The sequence below is a fragment of the Natator depressus genome, chromosome 5 (genome assembly GCF_965152275.1).
Source record: "Natator depressus isolate rNatDep1 chromosome 5, rNatDep2.hap1, whole genome shotgun sequence".
NCBI classification, from domain to species: Eukaryota; Metazoa; Chordata; order Testudines; family Cheloniidae; genus Natator; species Natator depressus.
The window spans coordinates 106,274,963-106,296,421 of record NC_134238.1 but is presented as its reverse complement, the minus strand read 5'-3'; the positions used below and the strand labels follow the sequence as shown (position 1 = coordinate 106,296,421).

General features: G+C 38.3%; 1 protein-coding gene across 16 annotated transcripts in view; it reads left to right on the top strand.

Moving 5' to 3' along the window:
* The window catches only part of MPDZ (multiple PDZ domain crumbs cell polarity complex component), a 130,527-nt gene that overhangs the window by 39,619 nt on the left and 69,449 nt on the right, over positions 1–21,459 (top strand). For 14 of the 16 annotated variants that reach the window (XR_012639609.1, XM_074953398.1, XM_074953396.1 and 11 more), the window contains exons 12-19: positions 556–645; positions 3,377–3,456; positions 5,288–5,434; positions 6,978–7,142; positions 10,195–10,383; positions 12,762–12,971; positions 15,115–15,231; positions 19,262–19,423. Coding sequence is in view for 15 of the 16 variants with exons in the window: in XM_074953398.1 (XP_074809499.1) it covers positions 556–645; positions 3,377–3,456; positions 5,288–5,434; positions 6,978–7,142; positions 10,195–10,383; positions 12,762–12,971; positions 15,115–15,231; positions 19,262–19,423 (1,160 nt within the window). In the remaining variant the exon portion in view is untranslated. The remainder of the gene's footprint in view (positions 1–555; positions 646–3,376; positions 3,457–5,287; positions 5,435–6,977; positions 7,143–10,194; positions 10,384–12,761; positions 12,972–15,114; positions 15,232–19,261; positions 19,424–21,459) is intronic. The other 2 variants (XM_074953386.1, XM_074953389.1) reach the window with 2 other exon arrangements.

Genomic DNA, 21,459 nt, shown 5'->3' with positions numbered 1-21,459 from the left:
TGAAGCCGTAAAGAAAATAAATTGCATGGCCAACGGCCCTCCTTCGAAGATAATGTGCTTACTGCCCAGAGATGTCCAAACCTGGTGACTGCAGTTTAGCAAATCTTGATTTGCCATAGTGGCACATAAAGGGAAAAGCAGTGTATGAATTAGCCAGGGCCAAAAGGATATGTGACTTTATAGGTCAATATCAGCACCTTGACAGAAAAATAAGAATTGGTAGATGAATGTTAATGAGAGTTGCATTTCCTCAGTATCCAGCAATCATGTCGTTATACCTCCAAATAACAATAATGGATCTAGCAACTTTCTTTCTTTCTTTCTTTTTCTTGAAAACTTGTCATAAAAAACAACATTTAAAAGAAAACAAAACTTCTTTTTAAATGCACCACATCCTGCAACCATTTCTTCAACACTGCAGTACAGAGCCAGACCCTACAAGGCATTGACACCCAAGTAGCTTGATCACTTAGCACCTTACAGGATGGCATGACAGAGATCTTGATGAGCATTAAAATGCATAGAATGGCTGAGGATCTTCTTCTTCTTTTCCAGAACAGTGTGAAAGAGAGCAGGGATCTCCACCACTGCCGTGCAGTGCTGGTGTGGTACACATTGGAGAGGACAGTAAACAACAAGAATCAGGTTCTTAATATTCAATAGCATTTTTCCTGTGGAAATGCACTGGTATGTGCTTACATAAAAAGCAGTCATTTTGTACAGGTTCCCCAGTACGTGTTTCAGATTATACAGGTGGACAATGGAAGTAACCAAACCCAGAAGAGAGATTCCAAAATCTGGTTGTATGAAAGCAAGCATTGTCATTGAGTGTAATTGTATATAGTTAAGACTAAGATGTATATCTCAGTGTTTAAGGCGAAATGTGAGCAGTTTTGCTTTGGCAAATATCCTTTTAGTTTAGTAAACTAATTCCAATTGGTCTTACTCATTAAATTCTTTATTTTCCATGTTAAGCATTTTCATTCCAATCCTCTGTGACCATCCAACAGTTGTAATTCTTGTGATAGACTTCCCTGTGATATATCTCCTAAACTGCCTTTATTTTGGTGGTCTCTATTCTCTGATAGTGTTTGAAATTGAGACACTTCTTGCTCATTGGAACACTGTGACTTTCCTGTTCTCTTTCCTGAAATTCTTATTTTCTATCTTCCATTCCTCCTATCTCTTGAGCTGCTACGTCTCATTGATGTGCTATGGAAGGATATATTATCTAATACCGTGCTCTTACAGTTTCTTGATTGGCATGTAAATGTTCTGTACATTCCATACCTAGAGAGCAACTGAAAAATGCCGTCCCAGCTAGTTCTCTAAATTAATTTACTACTTTTCTGAGTTCTCTGTCAGCTGCTTTTTGTCATTCTAGATAGATGATCAAATGTATTCATTTATTTATTTTTAAGAGGTTCCACTCAGATGCTTCGTTCCCAACTGAGTCTTCTGATCTTGGGAAAATATTTCAAACTTGAGTACCAGTGGACATCTAAATAAATGGCCTTATTTTTATTTAAGTGCCTAAATATAGACTAGAGCTGGGATTTTTAAAGTAGCCTGAGGGAATTAGAGAGCCAGTTCCCATTGAAAGTTGATGAGAGTTGAGAACCTAGCTCTGTTAGGCAACTAAAGCTGGGATTTTGACCTGAGCCTGTCATTAGCACCCATGTTTGGAGAATTTGTTCTTAGTATTGTACTAACAAATCAATCTTTGTAGCTTTGATATCGTGGCTTTTTTCTTGGTCATTCTAGGTTCTCATTGGTTTGTGTCAGTATCATCATGAGAATCCGACTCTCCATGTCTGTGTCTGTTAGCTCTTTTATCTAAACACTGTTGTTTCCCTTCCTAGAATTGAATCAATTTAAATGAGAAAAAATGAACAACAGAGACCTGCTATTTCTTTGTAGTTTTCAGTTGCATATAAACTTTAGATTATGTTAGAGTGACTGGAGTTTACTGCCTTGCCTAGCACATGATTGTTTCTCACAGCATTCTTCTCTTCCCCCCCCCTCCTTCTTTTCTAATAAAGCCTTTGTTGTTCCCATGACCTCTGATGTATGTTTTTTCTCTTTTTATGAAGAAAATTTGACTTCGGGATTTCATTCTTCCACTGCCCTCTAGGGACCACAGTTTCAAAAGCAACCTCTAAATGTGTGCTCCCAATTCTGAGGGCTTGAAAACTTAGATTCATGTGTGTGAATTGGGTACTTAGACTCTTGTCATATAAGCTGCTCAACATTCGCACAGGGGCCTGCTCACAAGGAGCAGTTTGTAGTATCAGCACCTTAGGTATTTAAACATCGAACTGGCACACATGCTGTGTGTGGGTGTGTGAGAGAGACTCATACATTTGGGGCATGCTTCTAACTTGTCCCTCCACATTTTGAGGTTGGATTGAGGCTACTTTTGAATATTTGGCCCCAGGAGTCATCCTTATGACTTTTTCTGACCTATACTTCTAGCTTTTTGTTTGGACTTCATGTGTGTGGGAAAAGCATATATTTAAAGCTTTATACTGTATCTTACTGCTACCAGTTTTCATTTTACATCAGCACGCAATAGTATAATTTAGACCTACCTATGATATAATATGATTTTTATTAAACTGAAAGAGTACGTCAGTGTAATAGGTAAAAGCATTTAGAGCTACCACTGTTGCAATCTTTACCTCACAGTTCAAAGAAGTGGGTTATGTTATAAAAAAGGTAGAAGGTACTTGCAGTTTCTCCATTAATAGAAATGGGGATGGCACAGTAGAAGGTAACCAGAGAGACCCCCAGGGTCTTAGTTATTCAGGAAAGTCAGATAAGTGAGGACTGCATTCTTTGGAAGAGAGGAATTGAAAGAAGCTCCTTGAAGCATACACAGCACTGAATGGAATAAGGGTTAGTAGGGGTTGAAGGCTATTTGGGCTAGTATTAAATATAAAAAACAAAGAGACACAAAAGTAAGCTAAAAAGATATTTTTCTAAAGGAATTTGTGTGAGCGCTTCACTCTGCAAATGTGTAATGTTTGAATATACTACTAAGGGTAGCGATAGAAACAAATAGTATAAGTAGTATTAAAAATAATTTGACAAGTATATTATATAGACAAAATGTTTGTGTGCTGCAGGTGGAACTCTAAAGCTGTAATGGAGCAAACCGTATTTCCAACCCTTTTTCCACGTTAAAATTGTTAACGTTCCTGTATGCTAAATCTAAAACTGGGGAGGAAACGTATGTTGCACTTTTAAATAATGTATGATAGTATTTTAAGTATTATGGAATACTGTGCAAGTCTTGCCACAGTCCAGGTACTTTACTCACTATAAAAATAAGATTGTCAGGTTTTCATTGTAGTAATCTCAATGCAACTTCTAGGTTTCCAGCTAACTTCCACAGGAGAAGCAGTATTGCAGAATAAATGGCAGAGGATTATGGGTACAAATTATGAGATAGTGGTATGTAAAACCCTAATTATTACTATTAAATGTTCTTTATAGTGCTTACCTATAACATTTACTGCATTCAATTTTCCATTTTTGTGTGTGCATTTTAAACTACTGACTCATGAAATGTGAGGTTTTTTCATTTTAAATGCTGAATGTAAAGATGTAATTTTTCTCCTAAATACATTTTTATGCAGTAAGCCAGACAAGCAAAAAAATAAGCGCAGGCTTCTGAGCAAATTTACTATGGATTTTTTGGGTGCTGAAACAATTCACAAGTTTAGTGAATAATTTTGGCCAAATGCAAAATAAAAATTCGGAAGTGTCAAAATGCTTTGATATATTTGAACAAACCCTTTTACACTTCATTTCAAAACAGTATTTTGGAAATGAAACGTCATTTCATTTTGAACATATCGTTTCAAATCAGCATTCCGGATATTTTGTTCAACCTGAATAAAAGGTTTTCATGTTGGTAAGAAAAAATGAAAATATACAGTTTTGGTTCAGAACGAACCATATTTGTGTCAGATTTTTGATCAGTCACTGAACTGAACAATCATATTCACTCAACTCTACTTAGGACCCTCCATCCACTCTATGTAACGAGTGAATTGTTGTGATTGGTATAATGATCAAACTACTGCATGAGGCATTTATAATAAACAATGAAAACACACTCAATGAAGGGATTGATTTTTCAAAAGTGCACGCCCACAAGTATACACTCTAAAATGTGTGCTCTATTGCAATCTAATTTTTATGTACAGTGACTGCATGTGTACAGGCTAAAGGGGTAATTTTGTGTGATAATGACCAGGTACTTATGTAACAGTCCATTAGTACAAGCAGTTCCACTATTTGTATATGCAGTTGTGAAAATAGTACCGGTATGTACTGAATTTAGGTGGAAAGAGCCTCAGCTCTTGTGCGGGCAGTGTAGGGGTAGGCAGAATTTCAGTTTCTGTGCTCAGGAAATTACAAAGCCTTTTCTCCTCTGTACTCCCTGGAAATATGCAGCACCTCAAAGGAGCATGCAGGGCAGTGGGAGGTAGGGCCATGGCTCCAATCTCTCCACCCCTATTCACTGACTAGTAGAGCTGGCAATCTACAAACATAGTAAATTTCATTTTACAGACTTGTGTGGCATCACATGTGCAGCCACACTCTGCTTGAGAGCTCCGGTAGGGAAGTGTCTGTGTGGAACACCTAATTGTGAATCCATGTCTGTTGTGTAGAAGACCTGAGAGAGACAAGGCGGATGAGGAAATATATTTTATTGGACCAGCTTTCAAGCTCCAAAGAGTTGTCCTTTGGGTCTGGGGAGAGCTCTGTGGAGCCCGAAAGCTTGTCTCTTCAACAGCATAAGTTGGTTCAATAAAAGATATTACCTCACCCGTCTTCTCTCTGTCTCTCATATCCTGGGACCAACACAGCTACAACAACACTGCAAGCACAGAAGACATTCCTTTTAAAAAAAACTGTATTAGCCTTTGCAGCTGCATAATTTCTGCTGATTGAGCCCTTTGAGTTTAGCCTTCATTCCATTTGTTTGGAGTTCCACCTGGATGCCTTTTATCTATAGGGTAGTCTTTGCTACCAGCAGTTGTAGTCCTCTAAGTAGAATGGGAAGTTACAGCTGGCTGCTTCCTTTCAGCATCTGTTGTGATTCCATCTTGTGTTTGATGTAAAACGAATGAGCAAAGATGCTCTTTCAAATGAGTGAACTTGTAATTTAAAAGCAGAATATATCTGGCAAGTCTTATATTTCTCTTCTAAAACTACTGCTTCTTTGTATGTGAATTTGACTGAAAAATAACTCTCTCTTTCTCAATCTTTTTAGGTGGCTGAAGTTAACAAATTTAGTGAAAGCAGCGGGTTAGGGATAAGCTTGGAAGCTGCCGTGGGACATCATTTCATCCGATCTGTTTTACCAGAAGGGCCAGTTGGACGATGTGGCAAGCTGTTCAGTGGAGATGAACTCCTGGAAGTAAGGGAGAATTCCCACTTTCTTTGCTCCTTTATATAGCAAGGTCCTGAAAAGGTGGCCTAATTTCTCACGTGGCATCTCTTGTAACACACAGTTCTTTAAATTAAATTAAATAAAATAATAAAAAAATGAGCAGCTACTAGTTGAATTTTCAAAGGTACAGTATGTAATGGGTCAAGAAGTGTACAAAAATTCTGGATTTAGTCAAAACATAATTTTAAAAAATTGGTGTAAGTTTGGTTTTCATGAAGGCAAGAGAACAATAAGATTCATCTTGGTCCATACATAATGTTACTGTTCCTACCTAGCTCTGATAATGTTGTTCAGTCTTTACCTGCTCTGTCTTTTCTTTTCCTTTCCTGGGGGGCTCTCTTCAGAGAATAGTCCCATTCAAGCTAAAATTTATGGTGGTTTGTGATGTGAATACATGTTTTTTTATGAAATGACCAAACTCATTACCCACTTTTGACTCTTCAGTTTAAAGCTTATTTTGGATCTGAGCCTGCTCAATGGACTTTTGTAGAAGCAGGATAGGGTCCTATCTTGATGTATTTGTGCACAAGTCAAAAAAACAAAGGAAGTGAAGAGAAGAAATTCTTTAATTGGCTGTAGACTGATGCCGGGAGCTTGGGTAACAAACAAGAGGAATCAGAATTGCTCATCTGTGTGCATCAGTTCAATCTAGCTGGTATTACCGAAACCTGGTGGGATGATTTGCTTGACTGGAATATTAAAATCAATGGTTATAACCTATTTAGGAGGGATTGAGTAAGCAAAAGGGGTAGCGGAGTGGCACTCTGTGTCAAAAATGGCATTAGCTGTTTGAGTCACTGAAAACTCAGAAGAAAATGATTTTGAATGCTTATGGATCAGTGTTCTAAGAGATAAAGCACATGGGGTACTAACTGAGTCTTGCCACAGACCGATAAATCACAGGGGAACAGGATGACTGGCTCCTTAGGGGCCTACCTGTATAGGAAGAAAAGCTGTGTGATCATGGGGAACTTCAAACTGAATGACCTATTAAAACATCCTTGCTATTTCTACATACTATAGGTGAGTTTCCTAACTCAAGAAGTGTTGTGTCCAACATGGGGGGAAGGGAGAAAATTCTATGTTAGACTTCATCCTGATGGATAAAGAATTATTGATTACGTAACTATAAATTAGTAGTAGCTTAAGTACAAGAGGTCGCGCATGTCTCTCTCTCCCTCTCTCTCTGCCTCCCTCACCTGCTTCCCCCTGCTTGCTTGCTTTAAAAAGGGCCAGATTCACAAACCATTGGAACAATCTACCAAGGATTGTGGTGAGTTCTCCATCACTGGCAATTTTAAAATCACCTTTGCATGCTTTTCTAAAAGAGTGTCTCTAGTTCAACTGATATTTCAGGAATGTTTTATGATCTCTGTTATGTATGAGGTCAGTCTAGATGATCACAGTAGTCCTTTCTGGCCTTAGAATCTGTAAATCCATGCTAACAAGTTTATTCTCATTTTTATTCTTTGTATTTCTGCTGAATGTGTTTTGTTCTGTTTTTCCCCAGGTGAATGAAATATCTTTGCTTGGGGAAAATCACAAGGATGTGGTAAATATTTTAAAAGAGCTGCCTATCAAGGTGACAATGGTCTGCTGCCGTCCCATTGCTCCCCCCGTCAGTCAGTCAGAGTTGGACAATCTGACCCTCTCAGAGGTTCAGCTCACAGAAAAGGTACTGCTGTAAACTTAAAAAGCAGCACCTCATTTATTTATTTTTATTTTAAAATGTACCTTATTATAAACCAACAAGATTTCATGTACAAAGATTTGAAAGACCATTATGGTTTTAAATTAGTGATGGAAAAGTTCAAACTTTCTCTCAAACCATATACGAACTCACCAGCTCTGATTAATGCAAAAGAAGTGATTGCCTTGCATCATGCCTACAGTTAAGATTTTGTTACGGGTGTTTTCAGTAAAAGTCAGAGACAGGTCGTGGGCAATAAACAAAAATTCACAGAAGCCCACAACCTCTCTGTGACTTTTACTAAAAAAATAGCGTGGGGGAAACTAACAGTGGAGCGGTGCCAGGGGTTGACCTCCAGCAGCTGTTCCAGTCCTGCCACTACTCCTGCCCTGAGTGTGTGGGGGGATGTTGACCCAACCATGGCTGTTGCTTCAGTCCTGGAGCTGCTGCTCTGGCCCTGGGCCAATCGCTGGCCAGCTGCTCTGGCGGCCCTGAGGCTGGCCACCACAGAAGAAGTCACGGAGGTCCCAGAAACTCATGGAATCCGCAGCCTCCGTGACAGAATCATACCCTTAATCGTGCCCTAAGAGAAATGGACATAATCTCCATTTGATTCCTGGTGGAGGAACAATTCCAGAATCAAGGTCTGAGAAACTTCATAGCAAGGATTTTTTTAGTGAATTTGTAAATTCGGGGGTTGTACCCTATGACTGGAGAATTGCTAGTACAGAGCCTATTTTTAAGCAAGTGGGAAAAGATCCATGGAACTACAGGCCTGTTAGTTTGATCTCAGTTGTATGCAAGGTCTTGGAACAAAAGAAAGTAGTTAAGACATAGATGTAAGCAGTAATTATGGTGTGGTTTTTAGAAAAGGTAGATCGTGCCAGACGAACCTGATCTCCTTCTTCGAGACGATAACTTTTTTTTAGTCAAAGGAAATGCAATCGATCTGATCTGCCTGAATTTCTGTAAGGTATTTGATTTGGTTCCACATGTGAAATTATTAGTTAAATTGGAGAAGATGGGGATTAATATGGGAATTGAAAGGTAGATAAGGAACTGGTAAAAGGGGAGACTATAATGGGTCATATTGAAAGATGAACTGTCAGGCTGAAGGGAGTTAGCTAGTGGAGTTCCTCCGGGACTGGTCTTGGGGCCAATCTTATTTAACATTTTCATTCATGACCTTGGCACAAAAAGGAGGATTATGCTAATAAAATTCACAGATGACCCAAAGTTGGGGTATAACCAATATGGAAGAGGACCAAAATATCATACAAGATCTGGAGGATCTTAAAAACTGGAGTAATAAAAATGGGATAAAATTTAATAGTGCTAAGTGCAAGGTCATGCACTTAGGGACTAACAAAAATTCTTGTTGTTATAAGCTGAGGATGTGTTAGTTGGAAGTGACTGAGGAGGAGAAAGACCTAGATGTATTGGTCAATCACAGGATGACTATTAGCCAGCAATGTGATGTGGCCATGAAATAGGCTAATGCCATCTTAGGATGCATCAGGCAAGATATTTCCAATAGAGACAGGGAGTTGTTCGTACCATTAAACAAGGTGCTAATGAGACCTCATCTGGAAAACTGTGTGCAATTCTGGCCTCCCATGTTTTAGAAAGATGAATTCAAACTGGATCAGGTGCAGAGAAGGGCCACTGGGATGATCAGAGTAATGGAAAACTTAGCTTATGAGAGGAGCTTGGCTTGTTTAGCCTAATCAGTTGAAGACTGAGGGGAGATATGATTTGCTCTCTGTAAATACATCAGAGAGATAATTACCAAAGAGGGAGAGGAGTTATTTGAGTTAAGGACCAGTGTTGACACAAGAACAAATGGATATAAACTGAATGTCAACAAGTTTAGGCTTGAAATTAGACAGAGGTTTCTAACCATCACAATGTGTCCCTATGGGTCCTCCACAACCCACCCTCCTCCCCTCTACTTCAGAGCTCTTGTCAATGACTCTGTGGTGGAGGTGTAACTGAGGGGGGTTACCTCCCGTGCTCTGTCTGTCTTCGTGGTGCAGCACGAGGAAGGACAGCGCATGTCCAGGCCTAACAGACACTGATACCGAACTTCTCCAATCAGCAGTGCAGGGATGCAAGCGCACCTACAGTGGAGCACCCATAGGGGGACACATCTCAAAGAACCCTCGTTACTGCACAATGTGAGTAACTTCTTGTTGGTGCTCTCAATAGTACATCTGAATGCCTTGCTCCTGTTGAGATGCCATTGCATTTGGTATCATTCTTAGTCATACAGCTGGTATTGCACATTATAGCCACATAACTGTGGCATCTTCTTTTGATTGCGTACACCACAGTGGTAGAATGTGGGTTAAGGCATAATTCATTACCTCAGAAACGATGTTTGCAAACTTTACCCACTTAGCATATCTGTATGTTAAGTATGTTGGAGTAGTGTAGGGCAGTTTCTGTAGAGGGAGATCCACCATGAATTTTGAATTCTGTGCTTATATGGCATATGGAGCAAAATGTGTCTCCTCACTGCTAAGCATCTGTATGCCACTAAAGGAATGAATACTGTTGCTTCTGTGCTCTTCTGTCAATATTATTAAATCAGTTAGACAGGGTGCAGATTGCAGATGTGAACTATACATTTTTCTAAGAGTCTGAGATGATAGATGTAGTATAAACGTGTAGATAGCTAGAGAGAATGATTAATTCTGCATGCAAGAATCTATTCGAATGCACAATACCCCATGTCGGGAGTGCAATTTCCTGTGGGTTTGCATGTTTTATGACAAGCATGAACCCTGTTCTTTAAAAGTATAACTTTGATATTAAAACACTTGAGCAATGATGTTTAATCCTTCTGTATTAGTTTTATTATGTACTTTTGTTTGTTACACTTCCTAGATACTCAGCACCATCAGATAAAATGGAATATAACCTCTGAGCTTTTATCTCCATTTTGGTGTGCATCACTTGGGTACTGGTAATTCATGAAATTTGGCATGTGCCACATTAATATTATGGGGTTGGTGGGTTTTCTTTGTCTTTCCAGTCTCATGTAGACCTTGATGAAGTCATTGGCTCCTCAGAGACAGAGGGTCCTGGCTTGGAAATGGCTGATGTAGGTCAGAATATCGATGAGGTGCAAGGATCTCCTTTGGCAATGTGGGAAACAGAAATACAACATGTTGAGCTGGAGAAAGGGAGCATGGGACTTGGCTTTAGCATATTAGACTACCAGGTAACATCTATATTCCTTATTTCAGCAGAAGAAGGTAAAATATTTTTTATTGAATGTAGATCCCATCCATTATATGCGAGGTGAATGCAAACCAGACAATATTCTCATATGCTAGAGTAAGCAGGTAATAAAAATTTTCATACTCCTCCTGGGTCTTACTCAGACATCTCATTAACTATATTCTTCATTCCTCTTATTATATTAAGAGCACAGAGTATCAGTCCAGCTCAAATAAATAAATATTCACATAGAGGGCTAGGTTTTTAAAAGGCGCTTCTTCCTATTCTTGGAGTGCAATGAGTTGTGCACACAATTCAGGGGTTCTAACCATGTGATTTGCATCTGCAGTTAAGTACTGAGAGGCACAAGTGTTCTGGTTTGCATCCAGAGCTCAACTGCAGTTGCAAATTATGCCCACACTTCATTTCTTATGGGTTGGCTAGAGGGTGGATCTTTTGAAAACACCCCTCCACAGTATTTCTTTATGTAGTGAGCAATTAAGGAATGTAATAAAGGTTACATTGTCTAGTAATAGTTGCATATTCTGAATTCTGGAGATTATCAGAGAAATGTACAGTTCTTGTGAACATTTTGGTATTTACTGTGAACATATTTCATATTTATCTCTTATCAGTTCTTGGAGATTTCATGAAATTGATTCACTGTTCTCATGTATAAGATGGAAAAGTCATTCACAATATTTATGCTTTTTTCTCTCAGGAATATGAATGATGAGCTAAATTTACAGTATATTTTATATTTGGAAGAAGTTTTATCTTTATTTCTAGCAAATTTTCAGTTAATTCTTAATTTTGACTATAGTTACAGTTACATTAGCATGAGTGGTTTTCCCCTCCCACTCCTGCTGAAAATGAACGAGTGAGTAAGGGTGGGGGAGAGGGAGTGACAGAGGAAGGGGGGGGAATGCAGTGAACAGGGTGAGGCCTCAGAGAAGGGGCAGAGCAAGGGTGTTCGGTTTTATTTGGTCAGAAAGTTAGCAACCCTAATGTTGATAACTGTAAGCAGATTCCTTGAAAGGGGAGAGGATATTCAGTGTGACACAGGTAAAATGCAGTCCCATCTCAGATGATGCTGTAAATGTTCTTGGATGAAGTTGTGAGGGCTACTGCCCACTCAAGTAATGTCTCCAGAGAGATGCTACTTGCATTACACTCTGTAAGACACTGATTATACTGTATTGTTAACCACAGTCTCATGGATCCTACCTTATTACATCATACTAATTCCCATGGGTTTTCGGGGATCTTGTCATTTCTTCATATTAACTCTCAAGAGTCACTTATTTCCATATTTTCAGTTGTACAACTTGCAGTGCTAAACTAGCATCTTTTCCAGTACTTAATATATTGGCAAGGAAAGTTGCTACTATATCTAAGTTGAAATTGCTAAATGTGTTGATCTAGGTACCACTATGTAATTTAGGGTTTTAGTCACTAAGCTTTTAGAATTAACAAAGCTTATACTGTATTATGTAATATCCTACTGTGCTTGCGCAGTGGAATGAAAGTAACATATTGTGAAAAATTAACGTCTGATGTTCTAACTATGGTCCTTGTGAGTTTCTGTGCCGTATTATGCAAATGTATATAACTCTGATACGGTAGAATTTGTTATAGAGATTAAGTTCCAGTTCTTGGTCTTTGATCACAGTATGTTTAATTAAAATGTGTGTGTCAGGGAGTGGGGATTATATTTTTAACTGTTAAAAGTAAACTTTACTCTTTTTGTATTGCATTGTTTATAAAATGCTTTATAAACTTACTTTACAATGGTATGTGTCGATCTCTATTAAAATGTCTGTCTCATGTACATATAAGGGATTCTCTCTTATTATAAAGTCCCTTCATGACTGAGTGAGATCACGTACTACGAGCTGCAAGGAGTCTCTAAATAAACCCTTTGGTCCATCAGAGCCCAGATGTATTAACCTTCCAAGCCTTTATCCCCAGGCATTTGAGCATGTAGAAGGTTGAGGGCTGTAGAGATGATGTTACTGTGGAAGGTGTTTGTTTTAATTGCTGGCATGTAATTATTTGCTACATGGGAAGTGCAGTCCACGATTCAGTAGTTTTACTGTGAAACTAGATGATGTAAAAGCACTCAGCGCATGTGAGGACTAATTATTTGTGCTTTTATGTATCAAAATAAATGACTAAATAATAATAGGGGCAAATCCAGAGGCCTTTTCTAAGTGTCCTGAGCCATTGCTGAAGTAAGCTCACTTTGAAGAGTCATCTGCAGTTTGCCTGAGTAGGGACTGAGTCAGGACCTCGGGAGTTGGCCCATACAGGTTAGGTAACTTTTTATGAATTAAAAATAAGCACGTGAACTGGTTTCCTCACTTTGTTTTCAATTAGGACCCAGTGGACCCGGCAAACACAGTAATTGTAATCCGCTCATTGGTTCCTGGTGGCGTTGCTGAACAAGATGGCAGACTTCTTCCTGGAGATCGGCTGATGTTTGTTAATGATATCAACTTGGAAAATGGCAACCTGGAGGAAGCTGTACAAGCACTGAAAGGAGCACCAGTAGGAACAGTTAGAATAGGAGTTGCCAAACCACTGCCTGTAAGGATTGGGTGCTAGATGATTGATTTTCATATGTTGCTGGCCAATGTCTTTGCTTAATCTATGACTGCTTTTGTGCCACTCAGATAGCATAAAGCTGCCAAAAGCTGTTTTAGCTGACTCACTGAATCTTCTCCTTCCTGTGGGAAATCCCTAGGTGGTACAGAGCTGGTGTAGTACTTTTACAAACCTTCACTCCTGCCCCCAATCTACGGGGTGTTGCTGGGGGAAGGGGAATGATTGGAGCATCCCTATGCCTTTGGAGCATCACAGCTACCAATGCAGACACCTAGGGCTGTGGATAGCGAGGCATAACTTAGCATTGTCCTGAGGTTGCTCTCAGATATGAGGGTATGTGAAGGTGGTTTAAAGCCAACCTTGTATCACCTTTCCAGAGCTGTGCTCGCTCTGGTTTTAGTCAGGATTTATGCTGAAACATATACGTATTTAATATCAAACATATTTAGATTATGCTCTTTATGTTAAAAATTTATATGTACATTTCAGTTCATCCAGTATAAACCTAATAGTTATACTGAAATGGTATAGTATTTCAGCTAATCAGAGTGTGAGGATGTTGTGCAGTTACTGACCTATAACTGTTATCTGTTATTAATTCACTTCTGTGCACTCTGGCTGGGGGGTCCTAATTTGAACGATGAATTCAAAATACTTTACAAACATTAATTAAACCTCAAATAGTCCTCCTTTGGTAAGCAAGATTACTCACATTTTAGATTTCAAAGTAGCAGCCGTATTAGTCTGTATCCGCAAAAAGAAAAGGAGTACTTGAGGCACCTTAGAGACTAACAAATTTACTTGAGCATAAGCTTTCGTGAGCTACAGCTCACTTATCCAATGAAGTGAGCTGTAGCTCACGAAAGCTTATGCTCAAATAAATTTGTTAGTCTCTAAGGTGCCACAAGTACTCCTTTTCTTTTTTCACATTTTAGAGAGAGAGAAATTAAAGCACTACCAAGAGGGTAAATAGCTTGCTCAAGACCACATAGTGAGAGTATTAGAGAGAGACATGAATAGAAGCCAGAGCTCATTGAACCATACTCCCTTCCTCACTGACCAGGGAAATCAAACAAAGCCTTTGGAATAATGCTTCTTTGAATAATTACAGAGTAAAAACAAAATATTTGACCAGATTCTCCCTTGGTTTAAGTTGGAATCAGTGGAGCTACACCAGTTTCCACCATCTGAGGATGTGGCCCATTTTATTATAAGACTGAATTATTTTTTTCTCTCTCTCTCTCATGTTACAAGCCCACAATCCTTCCCTGCACAGAATTCTCCTTGATTTCAGATTCTGGCTCTTAGCAGTTAACCCTGTAGTAATAACAAAATTTACAAGGAATTTTGTATTTTTTGTAGTTGAAAGAGATATTTTTAACTTGTTTCCTGTAAAAAAACGTTTGCAGATTAGAATGAATGCTCCATGTTGCACAGTAATGTTTCTTGCAAAACAAATTTTTCAGAATTAATATCTTTTTTAAAGCATGAAAGAGGATGAGGCATGATTAAGTGTTACTTTTCTCTGGCTTTGTATAAAGGTTCAGCATTAAATATTTAACACGTTATACTTGCTGAGTTCCGCCACACTAGAAATAATATTTTGCTCTACAGGGGTGTTGGACAGACGCACCTAACAGCAGCAGCAAATTACCTGGAAAAAAATTGATGCATCTGTACCACACTGACAAAGTATATTTTGTCCTCCTCTAGTGGCTGGCCTACATAGAGGATAAGAGCTCACTACTGTGACCAGCTAACAGTTACTCCTTTAGCTCTAGTAATAGAGGCCTATCGTTTCAGTGATTAAAATTCTGTGCTCTGTGCTCTGGGTGGACCATGTGATGACTGTTTTTGTAAATGCTTAATTATGGGCAAAGAATACAAAAGCCTTAAACTTATTTGTACAGTATATTATGGGTTCTGAGTACTACAGCAGGTAAAACAACATGTGAAGGTTAAAATATGTATCATTTTACTTATCCCACACTATGATTTTGATTGAGATGATTTCTCTTCTGTACTTGGTATTTATTTGCATTTCTAAAACTCCCTTAACATTGCTGACTCTGCATGTCCTATACACTGGCCACTCATCCAACTCAGAGCTTCATTCTTTCTGCAGCTTTCACCAGAAGAGGGTTATGTTTCTGCTAAGGAAGATTCCTTTTTCTACACTGCCCAGTCACTTGAGGAGGAAGGGCCAGTTGATGCAGCCCTCTTCCGTGCTGAGCTGGCTCTGGTTAGTGGGCAAAATTTATCAAGATTTCTGTTGAAACCCTTTTAACATTGTTTTTTGCCTTGTCCAAATGTAATGAAAAGTCTTTTTCGTCACTCTGCTTATGATTTTTTTTTAAAGCGTTTAGCCTCACTTCACATGTGACCTATCATGATCTCACCAGATAGCCAAATGCTGTAAACTGGCAAAGATCCATTGAAATCAGTAGAGCTCCACCAGTTTGCACCAGATGATTCTCTAGCCAGAATGTTTTAGCGACTAGAAAATAAGAAAATATTTGGCTGAGATTTTTTCAAAGCCAGCTAAGAGATTTCTATGCCCAGTTCCAATTGTAATGATGGGCATTGGGCATTCAAACTTCATAGGTGTCTTCAAAAAACCTTGTCCTTTGTACGTAAGCTTTTATTTAACTACATAGTAGAAACTTCTATTTACCAACATGTGATAATGTGGATGTCTCTTTTTTTAATAGTTTGAAAAGTTGGTGGAACTCTGTTTTGCCTCTAAATGGCATTCTTGCTATGCAACTTTATTTAAAAGTTGCCTGCATTTCTTTTTTTAATAGCTGTATTTACACTACAAGATTGTTCAGTGATCACAAGATTTGTGAGTATAAAAACTGGATTTTTACAGTGCAAGCAACTTACATGAAGCGTAGATACTTTTCCTCGTCTCCAGAAACTGCCAATAGGAATCCAGATTTTTAATGTATTCTTCTCTTTATTTGCTCAGTTCTGGGTCCTGAACTTGCATGATGCTGAGCACTTACTAAGAAATATTGAGTACCTTCAGCTCCCGTTGAAGTCATATTTTGATACAGTTATGAATTGAGAAGTTTAAGTTAAATTTATAAAAAATCATCAGCATCCTTAAAGAGGATGTTTCATACAGAAAAAAACTGTTGAAAAGGAGAATTAAATCCTTCCACGTGTTTGTCATAGTTTTTCATGTTTGTGAATTACAAAAGTGCTTTTTTCTAACAATGTCTTTAAATTCCACTGTCCCTATCCTCTTCCTGTTTAATCTTGCCTTGCTATCATGGTACAGCATTTATAATATCACAGTTGTTTTCCCGACAACAAGATTATGACTTTATTGATACATCAAAGAGAAACTAGGTTGTAAGTGAGAAATGTCCTTTATTGCTAGTTGGCTGAGTAAGGATTGAGTAAAAACTGAGCTCAGAATTTGGCCCACAGGTTTTGTTCATGCAACTCAGGTGCTCACATTTCAAGAAGGATGTTGGTGAATTTGAGAGGGTTCAGAGAAGAGTCTGGAGAATGAGTAAAGGATTAGGAAAAATGTGAGTTATAGTGATAGATTGAGCTCTTTGAGTCTATCGATTTAGTTTAACAAAGGGAAGGTTAAGGGGTAACTTGATTATAGTCTGAGTATCTACATGAGGAACACATATTTAATAATGTGCTTTTCAATCTACCACAGAAAGGTAAGTCATGATCCAATGGCTAGAAGTTGAAGCGAGATAAATTCAGACAGGAAATAAGATGGACATTTTTGACAGTGAGAGTAATTAACAATTGGAACAATTTGCTAAGTGTCAAAATGGATTCTCCATGACTGACAATTGTTTAATCAAGATTGGATGTTTTTCTTAAAGATCTGCTGTAGTAATTATTTGGAAAAAGTTCTGTGGCCTATATTGTATTGGAGGTCAGAAAGATGATCCTTTCCGGACATGGAATGTGAAAAACGTTTGAAAATAATGCTGATATATTAATAACAATACAAAAAATGAAATAATTATAAGGTTTAAATTTTCGAAACTGGGTGCCTAAATTGTATCTGCAAAATGGGAATTTGCATCGGCAGTTACAAATTCAAGATCCGGAGACTGCAAAGTATATGCAGTTACTTGTTTTCCATTTGCAAATATAGGGCCAAATACTGAAGTCCTTTTTCACTTTACTCAATTTTTATTCAGGCACAGTTTAGACTTCAGTCTAAGTTTGCCTGAATATGGACTGAAGGGTAAAATTCTCCAAAACACCTAAGGTACTTCGCTTCCTAAGATGTATTTTCAAAGGTGACCTAGGCTCTTACGTGCCTAAATCTCCTTGGAAGTCAATTGCATTTAGGCTTCTAAGGGCCAGATTTTTAATGATATTTAGGCATCTTACTCCAATTGAAGTGGGAGATAGGTGCCTAAATACCCTTAAAAATCTGACACTTAAATGTTTAAATCACTTTTGAAAATGGGACTCAGTAAAATTTTTAAAAGAGCCTCAGTTAAAACTAAGCAATAAGCCCAGGATTTGGCCTGTAGGTTTTACACATGCAGTTTAGGCATGCTTTTTTAAAAATTCAGAGGAAAGTCTTTGACTTCATCCTTCATCCGGTCTGTTGTGACCTAGCAACATATATTTCAGGAGTCTGAGTTAGGTATGTTATATTATATATATTTTAGAGCATAATCTACCTAGCGGAAGAGCGTACTGCATATGCTGTTGTACCTAAACACAACAGAGTCAGTTGAAGACTGAATGTAAACACTCACTCTGAATTGTACAGGGATGCAAGATAGTACCTTTTTAAAAAAAAATTTCTACATACACCTTTGATAAACTTGAGTCTGTTATGAGAGAGGTCCATTTGCATTAGCACAAGGGTCATAGTGGAAATATAAAAGACATTGCTCTAATCCAGTGTTTCCCAAACTTGGGATGCTGCTTGTGCAGGGAAAGCCCCTGGCGGGCCGGGCCGGTTTGTTTACCTGCCACATCCGCAGGTTCGGCCGATCACTGCTCGCACTCGCTGCGGTTTGCATCTCCAGCGGCGGCCGGTACGTCCCTCGGCCCACGCTGCTTCCCGCAGCCCCCATTGGCCTGCAGCAGCGAACCGTGGCCAGTGGGAGCCGCGATTGGCCAAACCTGTGGACGCGGCAGGTAAACAAACCGGCCCGGCCCGCCAGGGGCTTTCCCTGCACAAGTGGCATCCCAAGTTTGGGAAACACTGCTCTAATCCATGGATCATTGATGCAACAGAAGGAATCAATCCTTTTGAGCCGTTACAGTCCATTGTGACAATTATCATAATTGGAAATCTGAAATTACTAATTAATAATATGGTTAACCATATAAAATAAAATACAGTATTATGAGCTGTGTTACCAGCTCTATTTAGAAGGGTCTTAACCTGTGGATTATCAACAGAGTTGGCTGTATTTGCTTCTTTTGGAGTTGACCATGTAGGTATGATTCTGGTATATACCTGTTTTACAATAGTGTAATTCCTGATTTATATTGGTGTGAATTAGATTAGAAACAGGAACATAGTATATAGATGATAAAGTACAGAATAATACAGTTGCCACTGTACTAGTAAATGCATATGACAAGCCTTATGAAACTGTAGTAATTGTACATGCATATAGTGAGGTTTTAAAATCGTGCTATCTGTCATATTAGTTATTATCTCATGTTAAAAGATAATAGCTTGCAAATCTTCTTAATAATATAAGCTACTTTGGAAATATGGGAACAAAGTAAAGGGCCTAAAACCCCAGAAGTTTGTATTTTTTAAAATATTTCTGTACCTTTAAAAAATTTCTGTACCTTTTAAAAACCACCAAGCCTATTTAAACAAACTACTAGGGGGAGGGAAATTAATTTGTCCCTAAAATGTGGCAGTAAGTGAAGATTCCCATTTTTGTAGCATTTATTCACCAAGAAGGAAAACAAACAAACAAAAGTCTCCGGGATTTGTTGACGGCATGGAATAAAGCAGCATTTTTCCACTATCTAATATCCGTGGTCATGGCTGTTAGCCCATCTCTGCTCTGTAGTATTTGCAAAAACTCAGAGCCAGGTTTGGCTTTCAATACACCTGTGCAACCTCTATTCTGTTTGGGGTTACGTAGGTGTAATTGCATGTAGAATTTGGTCCACTGTTTGTATAAAACAGAAAAATATTAAGCAAAGTACCAGCAAGGATTTAGCCACACATGTGCAAGTGTTTGGGGCTTATGTGGTCTGAAAGTAGCAGATAGCCTGATTAAATTGCCTTTTGTTATTAGGTGGACTCAAGTGAGGCAGATCTAGCGGATGAATCCACCTTTGAATCACAGTATACTTCAGACAATGATGACACCTTCCAGGCTTCTGTGTTAGCTCTGCACGGCAGTAGCTGTAGTGATGGTCTGAACTATAGCCTCTCTCTTCCATCATCAACTCCCAAGGTAAAAAGAAAATATAATTTTATTGATGGCAGACCTTGATTAGAAGTATAAAAAACTCAATGTTTATGTCTAGCTGCTGTATTAAATGTAGAGGCATTATGTTGCCACAGTTCCATCTGCTCATAGGTTCGTTATCAGATTAAAGTGCAATTTCATTTAGGTAGTGTTGATTGGATACCTTTCAGACTTGTATGTCAGAGAGAGAAGGAGATAGACGGTTCAAAGCTTTGATTGTATTTTGTATCACCAGAAAGTTAACCTGTTTGGAGACAATTTGTAACATCAAATTTGTGCTGAGTAATCTGCTACAAAAATGTAAATTGTTATTAAATTTCAGAGCATATTAAAGACTGGCTACATAAATGGCTGTACACAGAAAAATTGCATTCTATTACAGGTACAATAGTTTAGGCATGAAAGCAAAAGTTACTCTCATTTTCTGCATATCTTTATTATGTAGTAGTTAGAATTATGTTAATTTACTGTGTTCCTGAGACAATGATGCTGTAATTAATTGCTGATTGAGATTCCATTAGCAGTTAAACTCAGTTAATCAGCAAAGAACAAGTTCCTAAGAAATACAAAAAATATTTTTTATTTTTGTGCCACTCACATACCCATATTGAATTGCTTTTGTGTATTGATGATCCCTTTTTTTGTTCCTCCCAGTCATTGCTTTTTCTCCGTTTGTTAGAAAACTATTAATTTTTTTTAGCCAGGACTTTTCCAGTGTGTTTCTTCAAGTATTTGAGGTAGACCTGTGATCATCTTTGTGGGCAACACCATGTAGTTTTCTTGGATGGTTTGCAGTATGTAATCTTGAATAGAGCAGCTGCTGCATCTTCCTGCACACCTGAGACTCAGTGGCTGGCTTTATCCTTTCTGGAATGTGTTCAGTCTTTACTATCCATGGGACTGAAAGCTGAGTTCATCTCCTAATGGAATCTCCTAATCCACAATAGAGTGTACCTTTGCTCTGCCAATGGGACAGATTGTATTGTTTAACTTAGTAATTGTTACTTAAAGGGATTATGCACTATGCATGCTGAGAAACATACATTTTGCAGGACAAAGGCTGGTCTTACTAAATGTATGGTGCTGGGGCTCCCTGAAGTCTTCAGTTTTTTTCAACATTTTTTAAAGGCCATTTTTATTTGAGCTTTTAAAATTTATGGGTCTGATTCTCCACTGCCTGGCTCCTTGTGCAGCTATTTACATCAGTGCACAATGGGTATAAAATGTTAATATTCTAATCTGGTAGCACTTTCAACTCTCTGCAGAAGTGTAAACAACTACACATGGTGTAAGGCAGTGGAGAAACTAGTGTTAACAAGGAGACCTCTGAAACAAGTGGCTGATGCAGTACAACCCAAAGAAGTGTATGTTATAGGCAGTATGAGAACACAGTGAAACTGGATGTGTCTAGCCATTTGGAAAGTGCATCTCATATGATAGGTCACTGGAATACAGGCTTTTGAGTGCTTTATTGTTTTCAAAATAACTAAAGAAAAATGTTTTAAATCAAAATAATCAGGTGCATTTTCCTCAAATAAATAAAATATAAGTTGCAAATTTTAAAGTGGTGACCTACTGTTACAGAGTAACAAAAAATGTAGGGAGTGGCACCAGTGTAATTCATTTGTAGCTGCATGTGCACTAAAGTATAGAACCTAAAGGTTTTCAGGCAGCAGAAATAGCATCATCAGGAGAATAAACATGAACAGACCATGTCTGATGTAGCTTTCCCATCCTTGTACCATGAAATGAGCCATATCTGTACCATGCATTGAAGTCAATGACAGTCTAAAAGAAGTTGCCTCTTTCTTCCTAAAGACATGTGAATTCTCAGTTTATGTGTTAAAACTTACAGCATTCTCTTGCAGTTATATATATAAAAAGGAGAATCCCTGTACTGATATATGATAGCTATACTCAGCCACCTATCCAATGCCCACCCATATGTCCATGCATGACTATGATTTTCAGTGTGCTGGTATTCAGTGTAGTAGATACATGGAAAGGAGAAAAAGGTAGAT